At 40.9% G+C, this 19,129-nt stretch overlaps 1 protein-coding gene across 1 annotated transcript in view; it reads right to left on the bottom strand.

The window, feature by feature from the left end:
* Window positions 1-389: 389 nt before the first annotated feature.
* cntn3b (contactin 3b) overlaps window positions 390-19,129 on the bottom strand; it is a 75,755-nt gene continuing 57,015 nt past the window's right edge. Inside the window, exons 14-23 of the mRNA XM_050039100.1 lie at window positions 17,297-17,414; window positions 16,253-16,411; window positions 15,968-16,117; window positions 13,736-13,806; window positions 13,106-13,340; window positions 12,574-12,683; window positions 8,292-8,478; window positions 5,971-6,083; window positions 5,705-5,870; window positions 390-5,163 (exon numbers count right to left, since the gene is read on the bottom strand). Of these exons, the coding sequence (XP_049895057.1) occupies window positions 5,072-5,163; window positions 5,705-5,870; window positions 5,971-6,083; window positions 8,292-8,478; window positions 12,574-12,683; window positions 13,106-13,340; window positions 13,736-13,806; window positions 15,968-16,117; window positions 16,253-16,411; window positions 17,297-17,414 (1,401 nt within the window). The 3' untranslated portion in view covers window positions 390-5,071. The remainder of the gene's footprint in view (window positions 5,164-5,704; window positions 5,871-5,970; window positions 6,084-8,291; window positions 8,479-12,573; window positions 12,684-13,105; window positions 13,341-13,735; window positions 13,807-15,967; window positions 16,118-16,252; window positions 16,412-17,296; window positions 17,415-19,129) is intronic.

Genomic DNA, 19,129 nt, shown 5'->3' with positions numbered 1-19,129 from the left:
CTAACCATCCCTCCTAACTGGAAAAATACTTTCTGGCCCCAGGTTTTCTATGTTTCTATCAATTTGTGGTCATTTTGATGAAGCACAATTTAAATTAGGAACATGCACTATGTAAGTATATGAACATAAAATAATAAAACTCTCAAAATTAGGTTTTGATGCGGGGCCCAAGTAAAAAGGTAGTTTCAGATGTACTAATAAAGCAGAACTGCATTAGTTGATGTTGTACTGTAAGGTGCAAATTCTCTTAACAAATGTGCAATTAAGTAACTACAAATCAACTGAACTTAAGGCTTGTGAGGGCCTTGGGGATTTGGGTCTGGAAGAAAGCTGTTGGTGTGTGAGGCAGACGCAGGAGAACAGCCCACTGGCTGGAATAAACATTTTTATTAAGTTATAGTTTTAGAAAAAAATCCAACACAAATTCACAAACAATGATTAACATGCACAATTTTAGTATACAAGACAAAACAGTTACTTTTCAATATGAAAATGCCATTCTACATGTCAGCATCTCACAGAGATCATTGATTAATACACCAGTATTAAGGTCGGGGAACACACTATATAAAAGCAGTAAGGTTGTCTTTGATGGCCATGTTTAAAAAATATATGCAAGCTATTTACACTGCACCAGGTACACTCCTTTCTAGCGACAACAGCACAGAAACCAATCTAACCAAACAGACCTTGTGGATATAAATAGATATGTTGTTGTTCTATGAATGATCAATGCAGTTCAACCATTTCAGCTGATGGCTCTGATCACTTCCTTTAGATTGTACTTTGTAGTATTTATTAAAGCACAAGGCCAGAAACAATAGATTTGTTTTCTTCTGTGAGCAGAGGTAAGAAACATTAGGCTGAATTACAACTATGTAAATAATAAGAAAGCTCTGAGAAACTGCCACACATTGAAGCACTGTAAATTAATGACCTATGAGTCTGCCATTTTGCAATGAGGTTACCTTATTTGGATTAACAAAAAATATTAACACCACTTGGATCAAGTATTTGCACACACAAGCTGCTTTGAGGCCCGGTCACACCAGAAAGTGGCACAGCGATATTCATATGCACGTCTTTGTTAAACGGGCATTGCTAGAAGCTTGGTGACATAGTGAACACTCACAGGGCTAGTGTGTTGTGAACTACTATAGCTGTCGAGCTAACGGCTAAATGTATTAGACAGCTGGGATCATGCTAGTGCTAGTCTGTCTTTTTGTTCTTTGTTTTCTATCCTTAAAAGAAATAAATTCTCCAACCTAAGTAGCTTGCTCAATGCCAGTTAGCAAGCTCATTAGTTTGGTAGATAACAGGACATTTAAGTTCACACAGTTTAGCCTATTCCATAGACATATTTGAACCATCAAAACCTGTCTCATAACTTCTCTAAAAACCTTGCTTCTTTTGTGGAGCAGGCTATAACCTACTGTTTAATGGGGTTCAATGAAAGTGGTTAAAGCAACACAGCAAATAAGCTATGTTAGCTTCCTCCATTTTGTATTATCCTGTTGGTCAAGACAGTTTGTTAATGGTTAACGGCACAAAAAAGTTTACCAAAGTGGAAATTTACACACATTTATGCTGCCTTCAAATGGATCTATATAGCTTATAGAAAGCCATGTGCACGATATACTTGGTATTAAAGTGGTTAAGTCAAGAAAGCACCATTGCTAGGCAACGGCAACATGGACGCTGGAAATTTCATTGGAAATATCAACATTTTCCTCAGACATGACGAAAAACCCTAATGACTAAAATTACAAAATACTACTGATAAATGAACTTTCATGGCCTCCGCCATTTTTAAAAACTTCGGCAAAAATGTCACAACTTGTGAACCTGGAGCCTTAAGAATAAACTACAAGAGGAGGGCGTTCATATTGACTTTTCTCCTTATCACAGTAAATACAACCCAATTTGAAGGCAGCATTTCCTCGCCTCATAAATTCATCTGCAAATCGCAGCATTTCCACTGAAATGAACTGATTATTCCATGAAATTTTACCATTTTTAAATGCTGGTGTGACTGGGCTCTTAAAAAGATACAGTAGTACTTGGACACGCAACTCAAAAAAAAAATCAACCAGCCAATCGATTTCAGGTCACTGCTCCGATTCAAAAGCACAATCTAACACTACACTACAAAATACTTGTAAAATCTGTGAAAAATTGAGCAAATACAGTGAAATTTCTAGTAAAAGCAAACCAAAACACAACAGAAAAAAAAGAATGCCTTTGAAATTGTCTGATAGGGAGTTTCTGAAACCTCATTGACTGTAACACAACAGAACGAGTGCATTAAGAACGCAGCCATCAGTCAATCAAGCAGCTGAATTGTGACAGCTGTAATAATGGGGCAGGAAAATCAATATCCCATTGACTGGTCTGCAGCAGTCTAATCAAAGAGCACAGAGCTTTATGAAACCAGTCAAGGAGCAGATAGGACAGCCTGATTATGTCGGCTGTTTGGACTTTTTACGAGGCCTCTGGGGTCTGCACACCTGTTCAGATGGCTAAGTGAGGACATCCAGTCACCTTGCATCAATTCCTTGTGCTTTCATTCGACTTTGGGGAAGTGGGGGGAAGAGAGTGCAAAATACAGACAGCGACGACAGCCTCCGAGCTAATGACCGTACACAGCCCCATGTTCGGCAAAGGCACAGTAATGTGTAGCAGTTCAGTTGACTGTATCCTTCCACATCCACATGAACATTGTAAGGACCCCAGTAATCGCACCTCGGCTCTTTCTTGGGTGGCTTCTGACAGACTCATCCACATGATAAAAGGGCGTGAAAAGTAGCTGCCTCAGCAGAGTAGCAATGTTCTTTTGTTACTGTTCAGTCTGGTATATGTCCAATAGATGGTGATGGGGCGGGGGGAAAATGACAGCCATGCCTTTCGCTCCATTTCCAGTCAGGGCTCTTTCACTGCGGTATTGGCATCAATTATTCTGATGCCTTAATAGCCCATAAATTATGCTTCGGATGGAGTCATACATTTATTATACCACAGACCATAAATACTGGGACCAAAATTTCCGCCATATATCTCAATCCATCGCAGCTTTCCTAAAGCTTCCAACCCTTTTTGTCTAAGGTAACCTCTCAGGTGACTTGTCTCAATGAAAATTTAATCAACATACCCTTTTCAATAATGGGCTCCCTCTACATTCTGAGTTTCCTGTCCTTCCTAACTTCCTCGGAAAGAAAAGCAAACAACGCCTCTTCTGCAACATGAATCTTTCCCCTAAGCTATCTGAAAAGGAAAGAAAAGAAATCTGAGTGAGCTCTAGTGAAGGCACTGTTATCCTGTAGTCCATTGTGCACTAGGGCGGCTGGTCATCTGGGGTGTAGATGGTACATATTCTGTGATATGATATACGTATCTAGAACACAGGTCCTCTAAACGGAGAGGTACACATGGGATCTGCTTGACATAGTGATACCACACGCCTCTATTTTCTGCAATCCTGGGTTTTTAGCTAGACTGAGAATGCAGAGTGTGATGGGCATTTATTATTTAGAGGAGCACGAGATGGCAAAATGCCAAGATCTATCAGAGTATTGTAGAGAGGGCCTTAAGCTCAGGAGACTATGGCTGTCCAACAGACCTAATATTATTTCAGTATGTAGAGATAAGTGGGTTTGAGGCACAGTTTATCAATTTACTATGCATCTTTTATATATCTGTCAGAGCCTGGAAGAATATTTAAAGGTCCAGTATGTAGGATTTAGGGGGATATATTGGCAGAAATTGAATATAATAGTAAGTATGTTTTCTTCAGTGTATAATCACCTGAAAATAAGAGTCATTGTGTTTTGGTTACCTTAGAATGAGCTGTTTATATCTGCACAGGGAGAAGGTCTTTGTCTACGGATATGTCCATGTTCTGCCATGTTTCTACAGTAGCCCAGAATGGACAAACCAAACACTGGGTTTAGATAAAACCATTTTCATTTTCTTGTCAGACTCCATAGTGTGCAGCCCCACTGCGACAGGCAGCATCAGAAAAATACTGTATTTTTTAATTGTAAAGTGGTTTATTGAGTGTTTTTACCGGTTTAAATCACCGGGTTTGTTTGATTTGGAGAGGAGGAGACCCTTGCGGACAATTTGGCTCCTGGTAATAACCTCCTACACATCTGAATCAGATATAAGGTGAGCAAACATGAAGTTATCAGAGAAAATAAGTAAGCACACAATGGTAGGTGCTGGGCGAGGGGCCCGTCTGCGACATGCCAGTGCATGAGAAACTGATTTCCGATGTGAAACTGCTTCATTCAGTGTTTTTACCATTGTTATTCACTTGATCTACTGTAAGAGACCTCTGAGGATCATTTGGCTCCTGGTAAAAACCTTCTGAACAATGAACACTAAAAGAATTCTAACCAGGAGGAGTTTTAGCTCCACATCACTAAATGCCACTAAATCCCCAAAAATCTTACATTATGTTCCTTTAAGTCTGCAATGGACATTTATTTTGGCAAAAGCTGCTATAAACGTGACAGAGATATTAACTAATGTTCTGTCAGCAGAACTAGTTTAAGATTTTTAAGATGATAAAATATGAATGAAACCAATGGATTTAGGTTAATCATTTGTGAGAGGTTGACCTGGAGAAGATAAATTCTTGTGAATGCATTTTTTTTTTTGCAAAAAGAATGTATAAAGGGTTAAAGAAACCATAAAGCAAGCAGCCTCTGTCACCTACTTTGGTATGGACTGTATGTGTAAAATGGATTTTAAGGCATTAGTATCTCCAAAGATACTAAGAAGATAAGTCATGTAGACATCATAACCTCTAAAATGAAACCTAGAGCATGGTGGCACTTATGACGCTGGAAAAAATATTGAAAGATATCATGCACGCAAATTATCACGTCTCTCTATCTGATGGCCATTCAAAAGAAAGTGGCGTGGTCCCTTTAAGAGTTTGGCGGAGTCCAGTCCTTTCCAGTCTTTCCCAGTCCTGCCACTGAAGCCTGGGCCTTGTGCCAGTCCAGTGACCAGGCTGACTGAAGGGATGGAGGGGGAGGGAGGGTGCTCCGTGGGCTCCGATTAGACATCACCAGGCGGAGCAGAGCAGCGCGCTGATGAGGACTGCAGAGAGGTACAATGGACTGAGGCGGATCGCTCCCGAGCCCCGCGCCCCCATGCCTGCAACCAAAATCAGCAGAGCAGCTCGTGAGGAACCAGAAATCCCCCTCAGATCCAAAGAACAAACCCTGCACTCCGCTGTGCTATCCCCTAAATTTCTGACAAGTCATCATAAATCAAAAGCCAACTCTGAATTTTTTCCATATCTACATTATTACTGGCTTTCAACAGGAGAGGCTATTTAAGTATCCTGGGAAGATAAAGTTCGTATCACATCAAAGAGGAGAGCGGCAAAGTGAGCCGCCTCACAATTTTGCACAGCAGCAGGATGGGAGCACTGAACTGCTTTATATGCTGCAGTGCTGTGCAGCCAGTCAACAAGGAATAATAACCCAATGGCAGAGATGGATGACACCATGCACGCATTTCTAAAAAGGTCGCTTTTCTCGCACTCGAAATAAGTCTATTACACATGGTTGGAAAGGGATGCGGCAAGGCCAAATTAAATGTTCTCTCTGAATTATTGAATCCTCACTTAAGTTTTATCAGTGGTCAAAAAGGAGATGATGTGAAAGAGGAAAGAAAACAATGGTAGACTCACTTAATTTATGGATGTGGATGGGTTCACTGCCCACACCTTCACCACCTTCACTCATGGCCTTGATCTGAATAAGATAGTTGTCATTGGCGGAGAGGCTGAGCTCCACAGTGGTTTTGTTGGTCAAGATAGTGTTGATGTCGTTATAGCGATGTCTCTTCAGCAGCACCTGCGGCAGGGGAGGGTGACGAGGAAAAATGAGCTAATGCAAAACCCGTCATCCCTGATTGTGGAGATAAATCAGAGGTTTGCAGTGAACTGGGACCTACCAAATATCCAGTAACCTTTGACTCTGTCTCCATAGCTACTACAGGATCCCAGTGCAGTGTGAGTGTGGAGCCAATCATGGTCCATTGTATGTTGAGCGGAGCCCGATCTGGAGCTGGAAAAAGAAACAGAGGTAAGGATATACTACAAGACACGCTGCACAATTATCTCCTGTGGTTATTTTTCTAAATCAGTGCCTGCATATAGAACAATTTGCAGATTCCTGCTCTATACAGTTGTTCCACTTGGAAAGATTTGATATAAAAAACTCCATGAGACTGAGCAATAAATTGAGGCTGCAGCAGACCACCATCACTAATTAAGACAGAGCGAATTCTACGGTGGCCCTGAGAACTCAACATATTGCAACATGGAAAAAAGAAAACACCTTCACCAATCTAACATCATACGCACAGCATTCACAAACAGGCGTGGCTCAGTTAGAAACAAAACCAAACACAGCAATGCAGCAAAAACAGAAAACACAGTGTGTTTTGTTATTTGGTTGTGTTTTCTGTTTTTGCTGTGTTTTGATGTAATTGGACGTTGTGTATGTTTGCAGTTTTTTTGCATGCAGTGCATAGAGCATGGACACTCAACTTAAGGCCCATGGGCCAAATTTGGCTCACAATAGGGTGGCTCGTCGACCATTTTGTAATTCACAATGAAAATACATTTGTTCACCTTGGGATTTCTTTTTTTGTGCTTTGAATGTAAATAAGGTGCCAGAGTACATAAAAAAGCTCATGTATCAAAAAAAGTGCAAAGGAAAGATCCCCCCCTGTCATAGGTTAAGCTAAGCTGCAAATGTCCTTATATCCTAGAAAGGTTCCTGCACGCACGACCTGTGTAGGGCTGCTACGACTGGATTTGTCTCTTGCAAAGATGAGTGACGACAGCAATGTCAAAAGATTGAAAAGAGGCAATTCATTTATTATATATATTCATAAAAATGATGTCTATGATGTCTATTAATTGGCCTTGGCCTCCTGTTATTTTGTAAAAGTGACCCCTGAGCAAAGCAAGTTCAGTATCCCTGGCATAAGGCTTTCAGGGCCGCCACAGAATTCTCACTATTTTCTCAAATAAATAAAACTGTATTGTCAAATACTGTTTTTGCAGTTTTCTCACTTTGCAGTACGTAGAGCAGTCATATTCAACTTGAGGCCTGTGGGCAAAATCGCTTGGTTGCTGGGTGAGCCGCTGACTATTTTTGAATTCAGAATAAAAACAAACTGATTATTTATGAGATTTTTTTTGTGCTTTGAATGTAAAACAGAGAAAAAGAGCTTCTTAAAAAAAAAAAGGCAGTGGAGGATCTGTCAGACCCCCTGACAGAGGCCCAGGTTAAGCCCCAAATGTCCTCAAATCCCACAAACGCCCCTGAGTACACATGGAAAAAATTATGTCTATGATGTCTATTAACTGGCTCCTGGTCTCCTGGTAACCCTGGCATAACGCTTTCAGGGCCGGCATATTATTTCCACTGTATCGTCAAGTACTGTTGCAATAGGGTGCCCCCTGACCATTTTCTGTTTTGCGGTAAAAATAAACTGATTGACAATGGCATTGTTTTTTTTGTACTTTGATTGTAAAAATGCAAAAAAAAAAAGCCAAAATGCAAAAAGTGGCAGGGAAGATCCCCCAGACCCCCCTGACAGAGGCCAGAGGTTAAGCCCCAAATGAGTACACATGACCTGTGCGGGTCTACTCTGACCAGATATGCCTCTTGCAAACATGAGTGAGGACGGCAAATGTTTAAAGGTTGAAAATAGGCGATTCTTTTATTAGATACACTGATAAATATTTTTGTTTATTAGGTGGCCCCTGGAAAAGCAAGTTGAGTATTCCTGGCATAGAGCTTTCAGGGCCACTACTCACTAATTTTTCAAATAAAATTGTAGCATCAAGTACTGTATGGCCACTGGTAGTAAATCTTTGCCACAGGAAATGAAAAAGAGATCAGAATCCTGGTGTCAGGAAGCATATAACAGGATGTCTGCAAACTTCCATCCCTAAATTTCAAGAATCTAGCTTACACAGCAGTCTTCTGGATTAGCTTTAACATCACTTGTCCATTTTAAATACCTAAATTGTCAGTGCCTTTACGTTCCACTCAACCCAGTGATTACAGTTTTTTTTTCCCAAGGTAAATGGAAAGTTCCCTTGTCACATTGAATTTTATGAGCACAACCAACAAAGCTGCAGAAATGCTACGCCTGTCATGTTGAGGGCAGTACAACGTCATCAGAGAGGGGCTGACAAGGTTCATGAACGAGGACCATTTGGAAATGATTTCAATGCCCCTCAGGGACGGACTCACGTGGTTTCTTTGTGGTGGCGTTGATGGGTGCCGACTGTGGCCCGGGGCCAGCTGTATTGAAAGCGGCCACAGAGAGATAGTAGACTGTGTTTGCTTTTAGCCCTGTGATGTTAACCAGCGTGAAGTTTCCAGATATGCGCACTTTGCCAACAGTGTCAGGCTTGGTGTCGTCTTCCCAGTACACGACCTGTTGGGTGAAAGAAAAGTCACAATAATGGGCACAAACGGCCAGATTGCAGTGGTGCTTTTAACTGCATTATTGAAATTCATATTCCATCATGAAATCTGAAATGGTGTCTGTTTACAAGAAAGGAAGGGAGGGAGCAATGATGAGTAATACATTTTTTACTTGTGGAGCCTCAATTACTGATGCACATCCTCTCAACCACCCTGGCCATATAAACAGGGCGTTGGTGGGTCATATGATAACTGACCCAGGAAGGAAAATTCATGATTATTGCCAGTTTTGTTCATAAAAACAGCCTCGGCTCTAACTTTTTTTCTGCGAAACTGGATATTAAAAGTGAAGAGGTTATAGATAAATCTAGATAAATATTCCAAAATGCTTTATATGCAGTAACAAATCACCACTTTCTCCAGCAAAGCGGGATTCTGTGCTCTGCTGAACAAGATGCAGAGTTGGCTTTCCTTCAGGCTAGTAGCCTCCAATTAAGGGTGCAGGTGAAGCGATATTTGATAAAGCAAATGGACTAATTTGCTGCTTGCTTTGGGTCATCTTCAATATTCATGTGTCTGGTATTAAGTGACATAAGAGTTAAGTCGATAAATGATTAAACTTAAATGTGGAGTCTACCCTCGGGGATACTCCTGCTATTCCATAGTGTTAAATTATTATATTTCAAATTTGATATCAATTAAGGTTGTGTTTGATATGCACCAGGATTCAGTTTACAGTAATGTAATCTTTTAAACATTTATAATGATGATCACATGAAATTGAAACTGGATTGCATTTGCAATCTTAACAACATCTAATTAAAGATTAGCGCCATATATTTGCAGGCCACAGCTCGGGATCCATACTGTTGGTGGCCCATTGAGATTCAGCAGCTTAAATCCACTTCACGGCTGCGTTTGGAGAAATGAGCTCTGTTCTAAAAGGACAATGTAGCCACCGCCATGGCAACTGGAGAGCTTTGTGCTGAGGGCCAGAGGTGACAGATATTGAAAGAGCACCGGAGGGAAAAAAAACAAAAAAACAGCAAAGCCCTGTTTGCATTCTTGAAAGGATGAGGGAATTTATTTTCCCCTTGTGGGTTTGCTGTTGTTGCACCAAAGTGTTGGGGTCATTTCATGATATTATTACACTGAAAACAAAATCCTTGCAGAGGCACATGAGAAAATAAAAAAGAATAGTATAAGCCAAAACTAGAACTACTGCCTTGTGGTTGTGTGTGTCAGCCAACCACTCAAGTTGTAGATTACATCCATGTCTGTCTAGACTAAAGGGGGACATAGGATTGTATTTTCACTCCTGTCCCAAAACTTTGTACCCATCTCATGACAGAGTATAAAAAAATCCTGTCCTGTCCCAATCTTGGATGAATGACTCCTGTTTCGTCCCATTCCCTTCCTGTGTTGTGTTTTTAAATAATAAAGAAATAAGCATTCAGGTTATATTACTATTTACTATCCACTATAGCTTAGCTCCTAACAAAACAGCTGAAACTATATATGCATATTATTGCACATATTTGTTATGTTAAATTTTCCATTTTTTTCATATTTTTCATGTTATGTTCCTCAAATCTTCAAATATTGTTTGCACCAAGCACCCAGACAAATGCTTTGTAAGTGAAAACCCACTGAGCCTTATTGGTGTATGCTTCATTTCCTCTGAACTGTTATTGTAAGGTAGCAATACTTGTGCAGCTCCTGAATCCAAGATGAATTTCTCTACAGGGACAAGAAAGTATATCGTATTGTATCGCACTGCATCGCATCGTATCATATCGTACCATATCGTATCGTATCGCGTCGTCTGATCTCGTATTCTAACTGCTATCACCATGGGGCAGATAACTAGCGCTTAGTCCAGTGGCTTAATGCCAACACATGATGGGAGTTACCATTAATGTTATAATGGAAATTAGCGTCTCGATCGCATTAATATAATCTTAACAAACGTTACATTTTATTTACTAGCATAAAACGACACGTGTGTTCATACTTACAGGCATATATTTCCTTTGCTCTGTGGAAATGAACTAATACCTTCTGACTTAATATTGTTAGCTCATTAATGTTGTTATGATCCCTGTCCCACATGCTCTTGTTGACCTTGGTTGCATTCAACCCCAACAGAATGTAGCAAAACATTTATTAAAACAGAAACGGTGATGCTTTGAACACTCTGTTGTGTTACACAGGGGCACTGCCTTTTGATACAGCTGGGTTTACTTCAGTTCTGTTTAAACAGGCTTTATTGGCATCACAAAACTTGTGTTTATATTGGATTTTACGCAGTAATCCCACAGGAATCCCACGACCCACAGAATTCCCCAAAAAGTGTCAGCCTCTAGTCCATGTCAGCCTCTAATAGCCCAAATGTAGTAAAGACTTTGACAGAATTTAATAAAAATGCATTAAGTGTATTTTTTTGGCGAAACATAGATGCGTCACAGACTTTTTCAACCCAGCAGCACAGAAGATCTGTACAATCACCACAGCTCCAAATTGGACACCCAAGATTAATATCACCAATTCACTATCCAACAAAATATCTTCCATTCTGTTCCTGAGCTATTCATTAATGCCCAGAAAAGTTTGTATTAAATTTGTATTAAATTTCTTCATTAGCATTTGAATTCTTGAGTTATGGCCCAAAGCATGTTTTGTGAGGTTACAGTGACCTTGGCCTTTGACCACCAAAATCTGATCAGTTCATCCTTATGTCCAAGTGGACGTTTGTGCCAAATTTGGGGAAACTTCCTCAAGTTCCTGTTGAGATATCACATTCAGGAGAATGAGACGTATTTGAGGTCACAGTGACCTTGACGCATGGTCACCAAAATCTGATCACTTCATTGCTGAGTCCAAGTGGACGCTTGTGCCACATTTGAGGACATTCCCCCTACAGGTGTTACTGAGATATCGTGTTCATGAGAATGGGACAGACAGAAAGATGGATGCACAGGCGTAGATTTGCAGGGTGACCCTTAAATATTTAGAACATGCATTTGTCCCCACCCTATAATAAAAACATAGAAGTAGCAAAGGACCTTTATTATAATGTAATTAAAAACATTTCCATTGTTAATTGAAACCTTAAAGGGACATTGTGTAACATTTTCAGTTGTTTATTGGCAAAAATTGATGTCTGCATTCATAAATATGTCATCATTGGTGTATTATTACCTCCACCAATAATCGGACTTATTCTCGTAAAAGGAGAATTTCGGATTTGTTTGTACATTGGGCGGGTAAGTTGTTTAATGCAGGATCATGCATGTGCAGCATCACGGGAGACGGAATCCTCGTCGCCAAGAAAGCGCAAAAGGGAATCAAAAAGACAACGTAACCAGCGAATTCAAAAAACGAGGGTCAACATCGGGGTAGCCTTTCCCAGGTGGAGAGAGCTGCTGAAGGAGAAAGGTAATGCAATCACAGGCCCGCGCCGCTAGCCACTGTCAGTGGTGCAGTGATGCGAGGGATGAGGTGTGTGAGGTTGAGCCACTTGTCAGTTGTCTAAAGACAAGATGTGATTGGTTTGTTTCGATTTGCACCCGTCCCAACAGTCCTATGTTGTAAACACAGCCAGCATGGTGAGGAGGGGGTTTGTCAACTCGCGTCGAGTGTGTCTGTGTAGGAGACTGAATGAATACTCCAAGAAGTATCGGATGACATCATTTCATCAATGTTATCATAGCTTTTTGGTACACAGCGGCTACCGTTGTTGCAATACGCGTTTGAAACAGTGAGGCGCTATAGTGCGCTATCCGTTTGAATGCAATATATGATTTCTACACACTGTGGCTTTAAATGAAACCTGCACCCTTGGATGGACAGACGGACAATCCTAAACATAATGCCTCCAGCCACAGCTGTTACTGACACATAGGCATAACAGAATCCTTGCAGAGGTACATGAGAAGATAAGTAGAATATTACAAGTAAAAAAATGGGAGAAAACCTATTTTAAGAGCCGTGAAAGGATGATTATGATCTCATAAACAAGCCATAAGGAGGAGCTCAATTATCATGTTATTTGAGAAAGAACAAAAAAAAAAAAAGAAAGATTTTGCAGTGATTCATAACATACCTCATATCCAAGCACTCTTTCAGGGATGGCAGGGAGAGCTTCCCAGATCACTTCAATTTGCACTGCAGACACACTTCTAGTCCTAACCCTCTTAGGAGCCACACTAGGGACTGCAGAAAATAGAGCGCGGGTGAGAATCCCAGAGACTCATCCAACACCATCACACACACTAATAGCAATAAGACGAAAGGCACAGAATAGACCTGTAGTTTCACTGAAAAGCTATTTCCCCCGCTGTCTTTTAATGGGATCTGTGACTGACATAAGGGAAGACTATCTGCCCAGCAAATTCAATTAACAGAATACCTCCCTGACAGCGCGGTGTGGTAAGTGTCTGCTAGGATTTCCTGTAATCTACCAGCACGATAACTAATATCAAGTTGACATTCCCAGCTTGAGAGGGGAGGGAAATAACAGCACTGGAAAAAAAACTCATTTCATCATGACTATTCAAGGTCATAGTTGTAAGGAGGGAGATTATAGCTTATTTAAGCATCACTCTCTGCTGCCGGGCTGTGAAGTCAGTACGTACCTTCCTCTGCCGAGTACACGGTGGCAATGGAGCTGAAGGGCCCCTCCCCTCGGTTGTTGTATGCCCCCACTTTTATGTCAAAAGGCGAGAAGGGTGGGATGGTGTCATTTCGAAAGACGTATCGAGCTACACCAGGTGTGGAGATGACCGCCCGTGTCCATGTGACCGTGCCCACAGGCCTGAAGGCGATGATGTAGCCAAAGCCCTCTCCGTTCTGCAGTTCTTCAGGAACAGGCTGGGAGCAAAACACAAAACTATAGTGATATTAAAAGGCATACAGACAAAGAAACAGACAGGCCCGTCTTTGCGCTGTACTTCGACAAGGACTTCTGTGATTAGGCACAGCCCCTTTCTTTGCCTTTACCACCCAGAACACTCTGCAATCACCTTTTGCCTTATCTTTTTTTCCTCCTGCATGGCTATGTAATTGTGGCTAAAGTGCAAAACTCTTCAGAGCAAGCGCTCTCTGTCCCTTTCTTTGGAGGGAGAAATGGCACTCGAAGGCTGAGCCCAGAGGAGAGGTGTCTCGCTCTAATGTGGGCCATAAAATTGCTCCGTTCAATTCTGCACAATTAAGCAAAACCATTACTCGGCGATGGAGAGAACAGTAAAATGTGACAGATGACTTACCTCCCATGTTATCACTAATTCAGACTTTGTGCCGCCTCCACCTCCGACATCAGTGGGAGCTGTATCAGGAACTGAGAGGTAAAGCCCAGAGGGGAGCAATTAGAACACAGTTTACAAAGCTCAACGACAAGCCTCAACCATACTTGTAGCCTTATGACAAGGCCGCCTGCTGCAGCTTCTATTTTACAGCCCACAAATCCCCCACTCTGTGCAAACACAAACATTTCAGTGAATAGTGAAATACCGATATTGCCCAAATGTCACCGTGCATAAACACCAAGTCAAGATCTGTAGCATTTTGCAAATGACACTCAACTCAACCCACTTCATTCCTATTCCCATTCAGCTGTTAGTGCACTGCAGTGTGATGGCAAAGCAGATAGTGTAGGTGGAGGAGCACTCGTGCACACCCTTATGGTATCCTATAGTAAGTGGAGCATCACATTTAATGTGTCATATCAGCAAATGGTTGATGCAGCATTTATATCTAAAGCCACTGTATGCTTGTCTATTAGGATTCAATGTTGGGAACGAGGACCCCAGTACTCCCTCTGAATTCTAGCCAAATTTTGCTCCTGTTTCTTGGGGAAAAAATGAATATATTGAGATTAACTCCAGGGCTGCTAACACTCATGTTTTCAAAAACTGTCTCGTACTCTCAGACTAAGTCTCAGGCTGTCCACTAAACACAGGATCGTTGGATCGATCCATCGCTCTTCCTGTCCACATGTCAAAGTGTCCTTGGGCAAAACAACAACCCCAAGTTGCTCCCAATAGGCAGGCCATAGCCTTGAATGGCAGCTCTGTATATCTGTGTGTGTGTGAAAGGCTGAATTACTGGCCATTTGTAAAGCTCTTTATCTGTTAAGACAGAAGTGCTATATAGGTGCAGCCCATTTACCATTTAGCCTAACAAATGTGACGCCAAAAAAAAAAGGAAGCAACAAAGCCGCTCCTTGTTGAAAAACAGAGCTATACAATATTGTATTATATATATCTAGAGTATACTCTGACCTCTGCACAAAGGACAATGTCTCAATGTCAGGCTTTACACTTTAATTTGTCAGCAAGCCGTTACACTCAGATTCCAAATGTAGCTAGTAAAATCGTTTGTAAGATAGCGGCCATCCTCAGGATACTCAATAAGTACTGAGCTTCATCACAGCTGTCAGGACACTTTAATTTGTTAGCAGATGATGAAACATTCAGTGTAAAGGAATTGTTGCTCTTCCTCCAGACAGTTAGAGCTTTTTATAACTAATCCACAGCAGTACTGTGGTTAAATTATAATTTGATTTATTTCTATTTACTTCCTCTCTTTTAAGTAAATCACTGCAAAGTGATCAATATTCTGTGTATGTGTGAAAGTCGCACTGTTTGTATGTATACCCACAAAAGGTAATGCACCAGAATTTGCGAAAACCCCAGTATTCATAAGCCAGTTATTCTTATCTTCCCCATGTAATTGTGAAGGTTGCCATTACGTGACTAATGTGCTGACACGGATAAAGAAGGAATTGGTATAAGGAGCGAAAGTCCACGTAAGGAGGCAGGTTGGGGCTGTATATTAGTCAAACAACACTGGACTTTTCCCCCGGAGACCCGTCTTTGTATCCCATGTAAAACCAAGTGAACATTCAGTTATTTTAAGGTACTACATAACCATGACTGTCTTCCTAAACCTAATCCACGTAACTTGATGTTAGGGTACGTAACGTGAAAACGCCAAATCATGTTTCTTTTTGAAAACTAACCTGCATAACATATCGTCCTAAATCTAACCGTCGTAACTTCCCTCGCCTAAACCTAAGTTACATAACTTTAAAGTTGATGAACTTGGTGAGACCCCAGGAAGAGTAGCTGCTGTTAAGTTCCAGCAGCTAATGGGGATCTAATAAATAAATCTAAAAAAAAGTATGTAAAGTGACGACACCCAACCATGGTTCCTTTCATAAATCTAATCTACGTAGAATTATGTTAAGTACGTAACGTGACAATGCCTAAACATGTTTCTTTTCCTGAACCTAACCGACGTAATTTTACTTCTGTAAACCTAATTTATGTGACTTTATGTTAGGTATGAAACTGATGACACCCAACCATGATTCTTTCCCTAAATCTAACCTAACCAGTACGGGCCTTTATTCGTGGGACAGTAATTCGTAAGATATCACATTGTTGTATGAGGATACATTGATGTGTATGTGCAGTGAAGTGTTTCGTTTCACATACTGGCATCCTCTGTCCTGGTCTTGGCCGAGGCCGGGCTAGGCTCTCCCAGGCCTACAGTGTTGCGGGCAACCACCCTAAACTCGTACTCCACCCAGGCGTTCAGACCCACCACCGTTGCTGTCAGCATGTTACCGTTGACCACCTCTGGCACTGCAAAATAGAAATGAGTTCTTTAGAAAATCAGATTGTTACACAACTGGACTTGAATTGGATGATAAATACATTAAAACCCACATAAAGAATCTGGAAAATTTTACAAGGGGCAGGAGGAGTGTTTGATGGTACCTGTGTCAACAGCCTGCCAGCCCACAGTAAAGGGCGTCCGGGCCTGGATGATGTAGCCAGTGATGGGGCTGCCGTTGTCCCTTCCAGGTGTCCAGGAAAGCTGGGCCGTGCTGTCTGTGATCTCCTCCACTGCTACCTTGTCCGGAGGACCTGGTGGACCTAAATCAATCAGACAATGAGGAGGGTGAACCTGAGGTGATCACCCATTCTAAGAGGCCTCCCCTCATCAAAGTCATTAAGACTTGTGCACCGTGTTTCATATCAAGGCCATTGTGCTCCCTCCAATTAAGGGCTACAACCTTGGTGTGTGCATTAAGGGACTTTTCATTCACCGCATGTTTGATGTGCAGGGCTGCGAAGTGATCACTGAACATGGCATTACCAGCTGTGGAAAGAGACAGTGGATGGGATCATTTATGAGGAAAGAAAAGAGGGGCTAGATGGGAGTAGACACTAGTGAGAAGAATAAAAGTAGAGTAAATACAGAGAGAGGAAAAGAGAGGCGAGTGTGTATGACTGTTACACGCTCTGGCTTTACCATGTTGGTGTTGTTTGCTCTGCTGCTCAATTATTTAAATGCTTTCCATGATATTTTGCCGATGTGTAAATGAGCCAATTATAGTCATTTTCTGTGATAAACATTGCCTTCTCAAAGCACCTGGGACCTCTATTACAGTTTGTTAAGGGCATGAATACCAATGTAAATCACTGGAGATAAGCCCGCACAGTGAGCCAGATACACACAGTACATATCAACAAAGCCAGTCACACATGCCAGCGTGAGTGTCTATGTGTGCCATTTTTTAAATTTCAGTAACACATATATAATGTAAACAGAAGCTGACACAACTCTGACTGAGGCAGAATCCATCTTTGCATTGCTGCGTTGTGTATTTACAGGAAGCTTCAAGGATTTTTTTTTGTCATACTTGTTTCTCTTTGAATGCTGATGCTTTAATGCCACATTACTTAAATGTAAATATACTGGGGTACTCATGCACTAGCAAATGTAAGCAAGCTCTTGAAATCAACTGGCTCTCTTACCTTTGACAACCAAGATGGCAGAGGTAGACAGACTCTCCACGTCAGTGTCAATAACGCAGACATATTTCCCTCCATGATTCAGCTGGATGTTACGAATCATCAGATCTCCTGATATACTCTACAAGGGAATATGAAAGTTGAAAAAATAAGGCTAAGTAAGAGATGCAGTGTTATTTCATCACTCAGCTTTTGGCTCTAGGATGTTTGAAACATTTATAATGCTTTGCACAATCACATCGTCTCCAGGCCACTGATTTTTGCATCTCTTCAAACACCAACAACAGACATGGCAGATGTACTCTGCACAAATAATGCTTTTGGCTGTCCTTCAGGCACTACCCAACCAACCAGCCCCCCAACCCCCTACAAACAGCTACCAGCTATACACAGGACACACAAAACAAACATAGTCGAGTTAATTGGCAAAACAATCCTAATTATTCTGTAATTACATAAGCTCAAGCAAGATATGAGTATAACTCCCAGTGTAAAGAGCAAATATTATTTTACACAAGCTGGATGCATGTGGTGGCCATGAGGGAACACGGCAAAACATCACAACAAATATTGTTAACTTTCTCATCTGTACAAGGACAATTGTATTATTTGGGGCTGCATGAAGGAGCATTTTTAAGGATAAGGCTGGTATTTAAAAAAAAAAAAAATTCTTATTGTCAACAAACCTCATGAAAAACAAAACAAAACCATGCACTTGTTCGTTTCTAAATTCTTAACATCTTCCCTACCATGTTTGTGTTATTCAGCTCCAAGGCCATCGGTTCCTTGTGAAGATGTAATTATATTAAAAAAAACAAAGACAAAAAACAAACAATGTCTATAGTCTCTTCTTTAAAAAAAAAAAAGTTGAATATTGTCCTATAACAGCTGGGCACTTAAGTTTTTAGCAAACAATAAAGGAATAAATGGCTAGTTTGGGAGGAACCAGTTTATGCTGTGAAAATACACATTTGGTTCTGTCATGTGTACATTACTTTAATCGTAATGAAGGAATAGGTTATCCTGTATACTTTTTTAATAGTTTTTGGAGCTCAACAGCACTGAGGAATAAGCTATATCAGACTTTGATTACAAAACCATACTTGTTTTGACCCCTCTACACAGTGCAATTTTGGGTTGTCCCACACAAAAGTTGCAGAGACATGTGGGTTGTCAATCCAAAGTGGTGGTCCTAAATTCCACTGTGAGACGCATCCACTCATGGCTTATTATGGCTAACATTAGCGTTAGAGCACATATCAGAAAGATTCAGACATACATGTTCAGACCCAGACTCAGACGAGTCTGTTGTGAGCCAAAATCGGCGACTAACAGACGTTTCAGAATGTATAAATATAGCTAGTATCTTTTATTTATTTATGTTGTTTGTTAGCTTGATAGCTTGTAGGCTAACTTAAGCGGCCGAAACAGCGTTAATATCTGCTACAATAAGGTTGTTTGTCAAAGCATCCTCATATGACGGTTTATATGATATCCTAAAAAATTGCACACACTAGGCTACGTCCTTAAAGGGAAATTTCGGTTTATTTCAACCTGTCTCCTATCGTCCTAAATTTGTTTCAAGTGACTAGTGACATAAAAATAATAGTTAGCATGTTAGCCGTTAGCCTAGATACAGCCGGGGCGCATAGTAGCTTCAGACCTGTTAAAACGTAAATGAACGGGCATACTTCAAGTGCAAAGTTAGTCCACTAAACAAGCTTTTTTTCCACAAAGACTGCCTCATATCGTTAGGATAAATGTCAGAGAACATATAGAAAACAACATGTAAACGTGTTGTCTTACCTTACCGGTGTGCTGTTTACCATTTAGCTC

Source organism: Epinephelus moara, chromosome 24, assembly GCF_006386435.1.
Source record: "Epinephelus moara isolate mb chromosome 24, YSFRI_EMoa_1.0, whole genome shotgun sequence".
Lineage (NCBI taxonomy): Eukaryota > Metazoa > Chordata > Actinopteri > Perciformes > Serranidae > Epinephelus > Epinephelus moara.
The sequence above is the reverse complement of the archived record's forward strand: the minus strand, read 5'-3'. Positions and strand labels throughout refer to the sequence as shown.